Source organism: Gastrolobium bilobum, unplaced genomic scaffold (assembly GCF_033153095.1).
Source record: "Gastrolobium bilobum isolate Gb01-03AN ecotype WA unplaced genomic scaffold, APGP_CSIRO_Gbil_v1 utg2457, whole genome shotgun sequence".
NCBI classification, from domain to species: Eukaryota; Viridiplantae; Streptophyta; class Magnoliopsida; order Fabales; family Fabaceae; genus Gastrolobium; species Gastrolobium bilobum.
The window spans coordinates 49,531-64,411 of NW_026897884.1; the positions used below are offsets into that span (position 1 = coordinate 49,531).

A 14,881-nucleotide genomic window follows, 5' to 3' on the forward strand; every position below is an offset into this window, starting at 1 on the left:
AATCTGATCACCCAATCCAACTGCAAGAGTTTCCAAAACAATATGCCAACCTCAACATTATCATAAATATAAAACTAATTCCTGAATAAAAAGCATCCAGAGAATTCAATGGTAATCCAGTCATGCAACTCGATCACACAAATCCCTTTAAAAGATAAAATAAAGCTGGAACACACAAATATCACTTTACATTTGTACAAATTTCACCAGATCACATACTACTTTTTTTTTTTTTTTTGCATACTTGTACTCTAATTTTAATACCTCAATAGCTTTGATTAAGGAAGTGAAATGAAACAAGCATTATTCTATATAAAAAAATGATTTCAACCCCACAAAATATCAGTTCATGATATTGCTTGGAGGTAAGCAATCAAATCTAGCAAGCTAAAAGCCAAACATTTTATAATTTTCTTAATTTTAAAAATGAAAAATTATCCCTCGTTTGCTTCTCTTCGAAATTCCTCATTCCAAACCTGCCTTGAATGGCTCGTCAGTGCCCCACACATTAAGGGTGTGGGAAAATTATTGTATTTGATATTTGATGTCAGTGCTTTAAGGCCTGCAGAACAGCCCTCTCTACCAGCATGGATTATTTAGCTGCTCAACCCAATTGTACTACTATAATGTTAATAACAGATTTTCAAATGATGGATAAAGTAAATGGTTACACTGCAAAAACCTCACTACTGTTACAAATTAAGAAATGGGTAGGGGCCCAAAAGCGATTCTCCATGAAACATCAGCTGCTCTGACTCATGTTTAGCCGACAAGGAACACAGCATCAAATCAAGAGCTTCACTTATCGAGGAGGTGGTGGAGGAGGAGTAGGTGGCATATGTGATTTTGCAAATCCCACCCATGCAACAATGCCCACGGCCAGAATTACCCATCCAAGTACGTCATACTTCAGATCACTGCTCTTTTTCTTCTTTTTGGTCTGAAAAAACAACAAAAAGATTAGGGAAAAATGCACAGAACTCAAATATGAAGATCAAAGCTTCCATCTACATAGCATAGCTTTGATTTTTATTTTTATTTCAATGCAACAATTCTTTGATTGCATTATGGGGCCATGCAATATGTCCCACTTGAGCATGTTAAGTAGATGTCAGAAAATCCAAAACGAAAGACAAATTCAAGATTTGCTGCCCACAATGCATGTATAAGAAATAACAGACCAAGGCTCAACCAAAAACGGAAGAAGAATCACTTGTCTCGAAATAAGTGAACAAAGGTTTGATTTTTTTTATTTTTATTTTTTCTTTATGGGGGCAATAGAAATGGAAATTTTATGAAGAGAGGGAAGTAAGTATAACATGGAAGGGAATAGGAATCCTCCAAAGCAAAAAAGTTTTATGTTCTAAGTAAACAAAGAAAAATAAGAGAGCAACAAAGTTGTACAATCCCATAGGTACCAACTAGAAATATGATATGGGTACTAGTAAGCGATTCATCATTGCTAGTGATGATTTTACAAGAATTTCTTTATGGTGAATTGGTAACCCGGTACACAATTTGCAGGGATGTTGAGTGAATTTGGTTAACCATGGTCCAATCTCTTTGCACGTTCGAGATAACAACTCCCATGAGGCAGCTACGAGTAAAACACCCAAGAAAAAGCCAAAAGAGTAGCTCTATCCCAAATCAAGTCCAGGGGCAAACATATAAGCATTCCACTCCCCCTACTCACATCAAAGCGCTAGAAAGACTGGAGACTGCCATAAAATGTTTTGTCCCTTGTTTTCACCAAAACCTTTGTGACAAAACCCAAAAATAACTGCAAGGTACAGGACACACCCAGTGCTCTCTGATAACCTAGAACTGGAAAAGATTATTCCAAAGGTAAGCAGCCATCATTCAATGCAAAAATAGGTGGCTTACTGTATCTGAGCTAGAGAATATGAGGCCTACGAATCAGGAACAAAAAGTAATTATCAACCATGTGAAGTATTGTCGTTCAAATAAAAGACTTGACTTTAGAGGGAGCTTTGGACTTCCAAATCGGTTTTCAAGAATAAATTATTCAGTTTTGAAAATTCGGGGTGAGTAAGAAACTGAAGAAAGATGCTAGAGAATTCACCACAAGAATCCAAGGTCCAGACTCTATTCTCAAGATTAGCAGAGAGGCATATAGAGCAACAAGCAAAACCAAAAGGGATTATCATTATAGTTCACTAGTTTCTTTATCATTCAAATCTTTAGAAAAATGAAATCCCAATTAAGGAATGACCCGGGAGAAAATAAAAGTAATGATAGAGAGAGACAAGAAAAAGCCTCCAAAAAAGAAACATTCCCCACCAATTGTCCTCCCAAATTTTAATAGGAATACCATTGCCCGACCTAAAATATACCAGAAGTTTAAAGGACACAAGTCCAGGGGAAATAAACTTCTAAGGGACTAGGGTGAGTAGCAATGATCACTGAAATGGCATCCCATCCTTTTTGATTTAGATCATACATACTCAAAATACTTGGGAACACAAAGAATTAGTCTTTAAAGGAAAGCGAGGTAATCTATAATAAATTAGATGCTTGAAAACATAACACATTATTCCCTTTGAAAGGGGGAATTCACCAGGACATTAATCCAATAAATATCAAAGAAACACTAGTTAGTGAAACAAGACCCATGCATTTGGTCTATTTGCTATTGGCAAGAATTCTACCATGTTGATTCGCTACTGAATCTAAATGATATAAAACATTGCCTACCAAAAAAAAATGATATAAAACAAATTCCAAGAAAAAAAAAAAAATCCATCCTATACCCTTTATGCCCCAATATCCGGTGGAAATGAGCCAAAGGCTCGGTTCAACAAGAATAAGCTCAATTCAGGATCGGCTCATTAAGAAAATAAGCCCGCTTTGTTGGCTCATGCTCGGCGCATTTCAAACTCACGAGTTACTAGAGTTCAATGAGCCAGGATCAAATCTAATTCGTAACTCATTGAACACATTTTTAATCTTTATATATTTTAATTGAAAAAAGTGTTAAATAATCCAAAAAGTAAAATCAAATACATGTGTATATAAATATATATTAACATAAAAACTAAGTAACTAACTATATGTACACACACACACACAGAGTGAGAGAGAGAGAGAGATCCAACTCACAAGCTAATGAGTGAATATGTGAAAACATAAGCTTGGGTCATTTAAAAAATATGCCAAAATTTTCAACTCAAGCTCAACCAATTAACTTGTGAGCATAGCTCAATAAGCTGTTAATGAATCGAGCCATGAGTGGCTTGCAGGCTAGCTTGCCTCACCTCTAGCCCTAACTCTGATCACCTGACCTAAAAAGCCAGAAATTTAAGTCAACTAGTTCCTAATTCTTCACAATAAAATATGAATTAATCTTATAAAAATATGTACTTTAAAAACCATCAATTTTCAATCAAGGGGCACATGCGCACAGTGAACTGTAGTTAACAGTGTCTGCACAATAAATTTGGAGAACATTGCATTAACAACTCAATAACACCTTAAACACATATTATGGGTTCAAAGAAGTTAACAGAAAATCAGACAATTTCATTGACTGAAAAAAAAAAAAAAAAAAAGATACAGAAAAGTAGGCGGAGAGAGAAAACATAAACGTTTATGTTTTAAGTATTACCTTTGTACTCGAAGAAGTAGAAGGTCCACCAGCTGTCCCCATTACCTGCTGACCTAATCCATGTTTATGGATTTCTGCATGCAGTTCAGGAGCCTTAAAATAAAATTGTTAGTAGTTGAACTGGTTCAGTAGCTATTTTTAGAGCAAGTTGGTAAACATTTTTCTCATGAAAAAAATATATTTATATTAGAAAGAATGAGAGAACAAGGGGTGAGGTTAAAGCCATAAAGGTATCCAAAAACACCAAATGATAGAAAGCAGAAAGAAATGCAAAAAGGAACACATCAGGTTGAGAGTGATGTCCAATTTCTGTGAAACAACAAACAAATCCGAGAGACACATTATCCTAGACCCATAATGAAGCCACAAACAGGAATCAGATTCCTAATAGGGCAAACATGATATATTAAAATTTCAGTAGAAATTTTTTTAAATAAATAACTTTGTTTAGTTTATTTATGATTCACCATTAGAATATATGCTCACTGTTGAGGATCCCATAACAATTCAGTAAATTTTTCAATATTTTCGTGGCAGAGTTCACATAATTGGATTATGTCTGGCTTTACTATGGTATTCCATGATCTATAAGTCAAACCGCAGTCTCACATACTGTCACATGCAACTGCAGATATCAGGACCATTTACATGATTCCTTTGTACTTTAGCTTATATAAGTCACACAAGCACAATATTTGCAAGGATCCATACTTGCAATAAGCACTCAGATTATAAAAACAAGGTGCAAAAAATAATAGAAAATGGGAAAAATCTCCCTTCCCACTTTACCTAGTTTTCAGTACTCTTGACAAAGTCAAAAATCAAGGGGGGAGGGGGGGGGAACATGTCAAAAATAAACAAAATTGTGACAGCCAATTCTACATTACACCAAGGTATAACACTTTTAAACACAAAATAGATGACAGGATGCCCTAATAACAGCAGAAAAATTAAGTACCAAACATGGCAAGACACAACATACCTTAGAGGCCACCTCCAAGGATTTGCGGTAGTAATCATTAGAAGGGTCCTATTGTAAACAAAACTTCCCCATTACACATTCATTTTTAACAGTAAAATAATTCCCAAACACTGATGGAACTAGTATTAATACAAGGCTGAAAATGCACCTCATCAACGGCTTGCTGAAAGTACTCAGCTGCCTTATCAAAATAAATTTTTGCTTCCTCCTGATCCGGAGTTAAAAATGCATGTGAAGTTTGAGCATTTCCCAGGCACCAAAGAGTATCATGCTTCTTGGGATTAACCAATAGTGCCTCCTCCAGCTTTGAAACAGCTTCTGCAAATGAAGTCAGCACCCCATTGTGAGAAATCAATAACTCTGAACACTCCGTGAAGGCCCAGAAATTAATCACATCATTAAAATGGCCCACTAAGCATCATTTTCATTTAGGATTTTTTTAATTTTTTAATTTTTTTTTACATAGTCAAAATTCAAGTTCATAAAATAAAAAATTAAGGCAACAAACACCCAGAAAAAAGTTGCTCCAAAGAATGAAAATTTTGGGTATAGAATTATCACCTTCGATCATTTTCTTTGATTCAGGAACAGTCTGAAACTGAGATAACTCTAATAAAGCTCCTCCCCATCTTGTCAAGTTCTGCAAATATTATACCATAAACGATTTACACTCTGAACAAGGTTCCAGAACCCTAAAAAAAATATTTTAAAAAAATTAATTTGATATTATAACAGGAATTCGCAGAGTTTTCATTTTCGAAGTGCAATGGAAACTAGGAAGAAGAAGAAGAACTGACGTCAGCATCGAGAGGATTAGCAGCATATGCAGCTTCTGCAGTCTTACGTGCATGCTCGAAGAACAAGAGGCGATCGAACTCGCTCTGCTGCAAATCCATGGAGTATCAGATTTTAGGGTTTTAGGGTTTTGTATGGAAGAAATGGGCGAACTATTACTTTACTATTCAATTCTATCACACACTCTTTCTCTTCATTTGGCTTTGTCTTCAATTTATTCTTTTGGACAAGTGGCGTTGACCGGTTTAAGAGTTCGGTCGGTTTCGTGGGACTTACGATAAATTAATATAAATTTAATATTATATTTATAAATTTTTTGTTTATAAATTTTTATAAATTATATTATATATTTAGAGAAGTATATTTTTTAAATAAGTGCATTTTTCGGAGTATATAATATAATTTATAAATAAAATTTTTGTAAATATAATCTTTTTTTAAAATACTAAAATTACATTAAAATAATTTATTATTAAATTTAGTTTAACATTTGTAAGTTTATTCAAATTGTTATATCATAAATAAATTATAATTTTGAAGCGCGTATATATATATATATATATATATATATATATATATATATATATATATATATATATATATATATATATAAAACAGTGATGACATTTGCAGATTGTGGACCTACTTTAGAGCCTGCACAGTAAAAATACTCCATTGTTAAAAAAGAAGTTATAGCAATTGTTTTATATATTTCAAAATTTCAATATGATTTATTAAATTAAAATTTTTTAATCCCAGTATATTGCAAATATGCAAAAGATATTTTACAAAAAGATGTACAAAATTTAGCATCAAAACAAATTTTTGCAAGATGGCAAGCAATTTTAAGTGTTGCGGTAGGGAAAGGGGGAAAATAAAAGAAAAGAGAGCAGAAATGGAAAGTAGATGGACTACTACATGAATTAAAACTCTGAAATTAAAGGCATAAAATAAATTTAAGGTGAACGTTGGGGTAATTCCACTAGCGTAAAGGGATGAGAAGAGAATAACTGATTTTACATATGCAGATATGAAAAAAAAATTATTCAAAGCATAAAGATTGAAATTACAGATTGAAAGAAAGATAGAAATTAAGAAAGAAGAGAAAACTCAGAAGTACCTCGCAGTCTCTCTCTACAGTACAGGTCACACGACCGGAACTATTTCTGAAGGGGGCCTATACATAGACGAAAAAAACACTATTTCTACAGTACAGGTCACACGACCGGAACTATTTCTGAAGGGGGCCTATACATAGACGAAAAAAACACTATTTCTACAGTACAGGTCACACGACTGGAACTATTTCAACAGTGCAGGTTTGAGTGCACAGTAACTGCCACGTGCTGCTACGGTAACTGCTAACTGCCGACACTTTTTAGATTTTTGACTATAGTGCCTGCCGACACTTCTAATTATGTCACTGATTACGTCACTTTTGCTGACATCATGCTCATGTCATTATGTCATCAACTCATCTATAGTGATTGATGGGACGAAAATTCGTTCCCATCTAAGCCCATTTTGATGGTAAAATATCATATGTTCCCTCATCTGATGAGCAACTTTTGCATTTAAAACACATGTTTATATCTTTATGACAAAAATACAGTGAGGAACGGATGATGAGGTAATCATTTGAGAAATATAGGAAAAAGGGAACGGAATGGTTCATTAGATACACATGCTCTACTAACTCAATCTCTCTGACCACTTTGCAGGAAACGTTGAAAGAAGCTTCCATAAAGCATAAAGAGGTACAACAATCAAGCAAGAAGAAACGTGTACAGCAGAGAATAAAGAGTTCCCATTGGGCAAGAGGAAAGCAAAGCATGGAAAGTGCAGAAGGAAAGGCAAATCTCAACAATAAGTGTCTCATCCAGCAACTTGCGTCCCTCTTGAGTACTGTTCACACCGCCCCTTTCATGCAGTCAAGAAAACAACTCAAAGGAAATTATAATTTTTGCCATCCACTCTTCTGGCCTATAAATAGGACGTTCCAACATGAAGAAACCATTGAATTTCTTAAGAAGAGATCACTTAGTTTCAGTTGTAGTTTTTACTTTTCAGTTGTATAGTTTTTAGCAATAGTTAAGTGACAACAACCTCTTCTCTATTCTGTATCACCTACTTGAGACTCCTCACGAGCAACTATCATACTTCTCCGTTTTATTTTGTTGTAACCTAACTTATTTCTTATTAATATAAGTTGTTATTTCTCTTCTTTTCCATTCGTTATCTCTGAACTGAATCTCGGGTCTATGGGACTTCAGTTTGAAATAATTATGTTTATTGTTATAGCCATGGGTTAAGTTATTTGTGGAACGGAAAAGCTGTGAAGTTCTTAAAGAACTATTTTCAAAACTTTTGCACTGAAGCTTTTGTATTTCTGTGATTAAGTGTGCTATATTCATTGCGTATCAATGGAAATTGAACTCAAACTGAGAAAGGAAATTCCATAAGGAAGGGATTTTAGACAGCTTAATCAGAGGAGGAAGGTAGTGTTGTGAAAACAACACCACTAGTTGCCTTAGGAATAAGGAACCACCTCATTCACTAAAGGTTCTGAACTTAGTAACTGTTGGAGTCAAGGGAGCCATAAGAATATGGGAACTTGTGAGCCATTAAAGTCCATGAGCTGAGGAATCAGAGTTGGCAGTGAAAAGACCTGAACAAATTCAGAAGGGTTAAGTCTTGAGTTGAGAATATAGCTATTTAAGAATGGAACAGTGGATTCGTTCCTTGTGTTAAAAACTATTTTTTTATCCATCTATATTGTTGTCTCTTAAATATTGTTATTTTATTGTTATTTTCTTTCATAAATCTTGTGACTACAATACCAAAACTCCAATGATTATTGTCGTTCCTTCTCTCATCAAGAAGGATTTGATATATAACACCGCGAGGAGCTGTTTGAAGTCAGGCTGGACCTGCTATCCTTGAGGAACGTTGTCAAGATAGTAGGGAAGATATGACCAAACATATCAAATATTGTCTTCTCTTTTCATTTTAATTCTTTTTAAAATAGTTTAAGGTATTATTTAGAGTTCTATCCTCGTGGGAACGATAATCTGGGCATTAATAATCTCATTCATTACTTGATGCGTGCACTTGCGCACTTGGGTTGAAATCAAGAGAACGAATGTGTTTTCTCTTGATGAACTAAAAGAAAAGGAACGTCCATTAAAAGAACATCTTAAGCAACCAACAAGTTCATACCCAACAGTGATCATCTTCAACAATCTTCTGCTAAATCTATACCAAAACAATCGTCTTTATTTTGGTAGAAGTCTTCTGCTGAAGAGGAGATGGATGAAGAGGGAGAACCAATTTTCTGTTTAGAACTTCCAGTTTCTTCCTCTTGAAGGAGTTGGAGGATGCTCTGCAGGTTTTTAGCAAAACTTTCCTTACTGGTTGAAGTGGCTAAGGCTGCTATAATTTTGGCCTTCTGATTCAGGAAAGTGCAAGTTTCTGGATCAGTTGGTTTGATATGTTTTGGATGTTGCTTGAACCAAAGCTTGACATTTTCTGCCCACTTGACAAAAGCTTGTCGTCAAAGTACTGGGAGTTTGGTGCCGGATTTTTCTCCATAATGATACTGCCTGAGAATATCCATGCCCGAGAAAATTTGGAGAAAAAGTGCAGATCTATTGGAAACAGATCCGCTATTTTGTCAAATTTTTCTGAAAAGATTGTTAATCCTTCGAACACCATAGGTGGAAGGATATCCAAGATTGGTCCAAAATAATCCCATCATTTGATAAACCATTGAGAGAATTTATATTGAACATTTTGTTTAAAATAAATTAACCAAGAGTGTTTATTTTCTTTATTTTGCATAAAGAATACACTGGTCCAAGCTAATTCATAATCCCAGTAGTTATAACCAATTGGATCTTAAGGTTGGGAAATTCTGGTAACCTTGTTTGGGTTTCCATACTCTGATGGGGTAATTACTTTTAGAATCTGGATGGTTGAGTGAGTTATAAACTCAAGGTCTTTTGGACTTCTGTAATGTTTAATTGAAATAGAGTTTGAATCAAGTAGAACAAACTCATAGGAATTTTGGGATTTGTTTGAAGAAAGGGGTTTGAAATGGAATTGATTGTCTTTGAAGTCTTTAGGAAAAATCTTCGCTGGTACTTTGGTTGGCTTATTATCCCAGTAGGCCGGTTCCATTTGAATAACTTCTAGGAACTTGTTTTTTGAGATATATGGTGTTTGGGTTTTTGATTTTTGGAAAAAGACAGGTTTTGGTTGGATTTCTAGGGCTTTGTTTGGAAGGTTAGAAATCTGTTTGTTTTTTAAGTTATCAATTAAAACAGAAAGACATTCTTCCTATTCATCCTCTAAGGCTATCTTAGCCCATGATTTTTTGGGTAGATGGGTCATGCCTATATCTTGGAGGGCTTAAAGGGTTTGGATTGGCATAACATAATCTGCTTTGGTTTGTTTAGAAGAGGAAGTATCCTCAACTCTTTGGGTGAATGACCCAGTTTGAGGTTGGGTTGATGACGCAGATTGTTGTTGGGCTGGAGACCCAGATTTATCTGATTTTTTAGCTAACCCAGCAAGGATTAGCTTTCATTTCCTTTCTTTTGAAGAGGTTGACTGTGCCGATTTCGACATTTCAGAATATTGTTTATCTTCCCTGCAGAAATTCACGAGTGAGATAATCAGGAAGAGAGTTTGAGGTGCCTTTGAGATATTCAATATCAAATTGAAAAACACTTAAAATTGATTGCCATCTTGCAAAAATTTGTTTTGATTTACATCCTTTTGTAAAATGTCTTTTGCAGATTTGCAATCTACATGGATTAAAATTTTTTGATTTAATAAATCAGATTGAAATTTTGAAATACATAAAACAATTGCTAAAACTTCTTTTTTAACAGTGGAGTATTTCTGTTGTGCAGGATTCCAATGCTTTGAAGTATATACAATGATATGATCTTTGTTAGAGACTCTGTTTGAGAATGCCACCATAACCTTTATCTGAGGCATCAGTTTCAATAATTTTGAAAGCCTGAGGATTGGGAAGATAAAGGCAAGGAAGTTCCTTTACCTTTGCTTTGACCTGTTTGACTACTTCAGTATGAATGTCAGTCCTGGGAGGAGGGTCTTTTTTGAGACGATCATGGAGAGGCTTGATTAGATTACTAAGTTGAGGAAAGAAACCAGCTACATAATTTAAACAACCAAGAAATCTTTATAATTGTTGTTTATCAATAATTTGATTAGGAAATTTGTCAGCGAACTCAATAGCTCGACAGATTGGAGTAATGGTCCCCTGATAAATAGTATGACCGAGGAACATGATTTTTGTTTGAAAAATATTGATTTTTGATTTAGAAAGGGTTAAACCATTTTTCTTGATTGCATCAATAAAGATGTTCAGATGTTTGAAATGTTGATCAATAGATTGGGAGAAGATAAGAACATCATCAATATAGACAATGGTGAAAGTTGAATATGGATTGAAGATGTCATTCATGATTTTTTGAAGTTCAGAGGGAGCATTTTTTAAACCAAAGGGCATAACTTTCCATTCGTATTGCCCAAACGGAACAGTAAAGGCTATCTTATAGCATTCACTTTCTTTGAGCTGGATTTGCCAATACCCAGACTTCATATCAAATTTAGAGAAAAATTTTGCTGAATACAACCGATTGAGAATATCTTTCTTATTTGGAATTGGATATCGAATCCATTGGAGAGATTGATTGAGAGGTTTATAATTGGTAACTAACCGTGGAGTTCCACACTCGATTTCAGATTGTTTGTTGACATAGTTGGCGGACTTGCTCTTCCTAATGAGACTTTTGCTAAGAAGATCAAAAATTTCCTTTTGGCAATGTGCAAGAAGTTCACCATTCATCTGAATAGGTCGAGCCTTGTTTAGGATTTGCCTTTCATTGAAGTCTTTTTCGTAAGGAAGACCTATGATATGCTTCTTTCTTTGCCAGAAATCATTGGGAAGATCAGAACAGATTGTATTTTGGATACGTTCAAGCAAAGCTTTTATTTTTTGTTGAACTTCAGAATGATTTAATTGATTTTCAATAATCTTAAAAGAAATTTCTTCTTAAAGGAAATTGATTTGTTTTTGTTTGTACTGGATGAGATTTAAATCTTTTATGATTGGCCTTTTAAGAAACTTAAGGAGAATTGGTTTGTCTAGATGATATGTAATTATACCTTTGTCTGTGATTGTTAAAGGGAAAAGATTTGATAAATGGAGTTCCAAGGATAACTTAACAAGAAGAAACAGTGTTTCAACTTTTAAATTCTCATTTTCTATAATTATTTTTGGAAGTTTATAATTAACTTGAAGTTTAGAACCACTAGCAGTGCTAAGTTTTTCATAAGTTTTTTCAAAATATTTTGTAGTAATTAGACCTTCTTGAATGCAGTTAGAATCTGCCCCTGTGTCAAACAGAGCTTCAATCTCAAGGTCAAAGTTACCTATAACAAGTTTGATTGGGATAAATAATTTTTGAATTGTTAACTGATTAATTAATCCTAAAAATTCTTCATCTTTAAGATTTCTATCTTCATTTTTGTTTAGAAAGAGTATTTTCCGTACTCGCTCCTATTTGTTCTTCATTTTGTAGTTGAAGAAGGATGTTATGATGAGTTTGTTGCTGTTCTTTGATTTGTTTAACTTCAGTTTTGATAAGATTGATCTCATATTGAAGATCTTGTACAGTTATTGGTTTGACTGTAATACACTTTTCAAGTTTTTTAAGAGTATCTTTAAGATTAAATTTATTAGGAACCAACAATTCTTTAGATTTAGAAGAACTGGTTTCTACAGATGATCTTAGTTTTGCTAAGTAAGATTTATTTTCCTGAGGGTCAGGAATAGAATCAATAACTTCAAACAAGAGACCTTGTTCTTTAGTCAGGATATTAATTTCATGCGAGGATTGTGAATCCTCACTGGAAGATAAGTCATCTTCTAGAATTTGATTTAAGTCTTCAAAAGATTCATTTTTTGATTCTTCATCTGAAGTTTGGATTAGAAGATTATTAATTTGTTCTTCAACTGATGGGTCTAAGTTCAAAGTTTTTATCTTTTTCTTAAGCCTACAGTATTTATTAATGTGACCAGGTTTACCACAGTTGTAGCAAATTGTTGGCTTAAATGGTTTTGAATTATTTTGTGATTTATTATTTGTTTCAGTATTTGGCTTAGGATTTTCATTTTTAAACCTTTTATTGTAATTAGGTTTTTTACGAAAATTCCTAAAAAATTTAACTTGCTTGGGTTCATGGTTTTTTTTTTATGTTTTTTAGTTTTCGTGGCACAAGATAGACCAAATTGTTCACAAAATAATCCTAAATCTTTATGATTTTGAGCTTTTTCTTTTGCAAGTTGACGTTGGATTTTATCATCTTGACAGATTTTTAAAGCTATCTTTTGGATATAAGCAACTAATTGTCAATAACTTAATTGCTCATAAGTTATGGTACTACCTCGGAGGAACGGAGACACTAGCGGAGATCAACCTGATCCTGTCCTGGTTGCATTGGCTGATATGCAGGCGGATCGTCTAGCCGACCAGGAGGCCATGAGAATGGCAAACCAGGCTATGCTGGACGTCAGAGAGGCGAACAGGAAAGCCACTGAGGATGTTTTGGAGACAAACCGCCTGACGAACATGACTATGATGAGGGTCATGTTGGAGGAGATGAGGGTTGGTTCGGCTGTTGGTCAGTTTCCTCCGCCACTACCTCCATCGCCACCACCACCTCCACCTAGCCTTCAGAATGAGATCTTGAGTCACGTTGAGGGTGCCACTCCTCTTGTTGGGGTGATGGAACCCTACTTTGAGCCTGCTGATGATCGCGATGTGATCGACCGTCGGCTTAATGCTTTCCGCAAGCATAAGCCACCTTCACTCGATGGGGCACTTGATCCCATTGCTGCTGCGAGATGGCTGCAGGCATTGGAGAAGATCTTCCGGGTTATGCAGTGTACGGACTCGCAGAAGCTGATGTTCGCCACATACATGCTGGAGGGCGACGCACACGAGTGGTGGATGAACACCTCTCAGGCATATGAGATGCAGGGTCATGTTATGACGTGGCCGTTCTTTGAGGACTGCTTTATGGGCAGATACTTTCCCTATGATGCGCAGGAGAGGAAGCAGGGGGAGTTTGATAGATTGGTGCAGGGCTCGATTTCTGTTGACGAGTACCTGGCCAAGTTTAACGAACTTGTGAAGTTCGCCCACTTTCGGATGGTTGTGCCCACTCCGACCTTTTTGGCTGCTAAGTTCCGCAAAGGACATAATGAGGTGATTGCAGAGCATATTGCAGGAGCTGCATCGAGAGATTTTGGTACACTGGTACAGCAGTAAGGACATTGAGGATGTCTGCATTACGAGTAAGGCCAAGAGGGCCAAGATTGCTGAGACGAAGGGAACTAGTAGTTCCACTTCCTAGAAAGACAGGAAGTTTGCTGGAAAGGGAAACAGGAAGCAGTTGGCAACTAGGCAAGCGCCAAATCAGTTCAAGAGGACTACGACTCAGGGGAGTACAACGAGACCTCCTACTCCCAGATGCACGGGATGAGGGAAGGTCCATCTGGGGCCATGTGCTACCGGTCAGACTATATGTTTCCAGTGTGGCAAGGAGGGCCACTATGCTAGAGAGTGTCCGTCGTCGACGGCGAAAGATGCAGCGATTCAGGCAGTTCCGTTACAGATAGTTCCTTTGATTGCTACAGCGGCACCCGTTGTGTCACCAGCCACTGGGCGTGTGTACACTTTGGATCGTCAGTTGTTGGATCGAGCTCCGAACCTTGTCAGAGGTACTGTTTCCTTTAGTGGATTACTGTTGATATTTTGTTTGATTCCGGGGCTACGCACTCTTTTGTTGCAACCCCGATTGTTGTGGGGCGTGAGTTGCCCATGTCTGTGCTTTCTCCACCGTTGCAGGTGACTACCGCCACTGGAGAAAAATGTGATACTACCATTTTTCATCGAGATGTCGTGTTTCAGTGGGATGGTCGTGATTTACTCGGTAGATCTGATTGGATTGTCGATGGTTAATTTAAATATTATTCTGGGCATGGATTGGTTGTCCAGAAAGTGTGTGATGATTAACTGTTGTGCCTAGCGAGCGGTGGTGTCTCCGTGTGTTTCCACAGCCAGTTCCTCACCTTATATATCATTAGTACAGGCTAGGAGAGCCTTGAGTGCAGGGGCACTTGGATATGTCATATTGGGAGGTTTGGTGAGTGGGACACATGAGGCTATCATTGGCATTCCTGTGGTGGGAAAATTTCTTGAGGTATTTCTTGAGGAGATTCCAAGTTTCCGCCACAGCGAGAGATAAGGTTCTCCATTGATTGTTTCCTAGTGTGAGGTCTATTTCATTAGCTCCATATCGGATGTCGCCACCATAGTTGGCGGAGATGAAAAAGCTCATTGAAAATCTTTCGGAGAAAGACTTCTTTCGACCAAGCGTGT

At 36.1% G+C, this 14,881-nt stretch overlaps 1 protein-coding gene across 1 annotated transcript; it reads right to left on the reverse strand.

Moving 5' to 3' along the window:
* Positions 1 to 268: 268 nt before the first annotated feature.
* LOC133311111 (mitochondrial import receptor subunit TOM20-like) lies at positions 269 to 5,590 on the reverse strand. The gene is made up of 6 exons (XM_061512127.1): positions 5,405 to 5,590; positions 5,169 to 5,247; positions 4,756 to 4,925; positions 4,608 to 4,655; positions 3,626 to 3,718; positions 269 to 940 (listed from the first exon to the last, which is right to left on the reverse strand). Exons 1-6 carry the CDS (start codon positions 5,501 to 5,503, stop codon positions 803 to 805), a joined length of 627 nt encoding a protein of 208 aa, XP_061368111.1. The 5' UTR covers positions 5,504 to 5,590; the 3' UTR covers positions 269 to 802.
* Between the last annotated feature and the right edge of the window lie 9,291 nt (positions 5,591 to 14,881).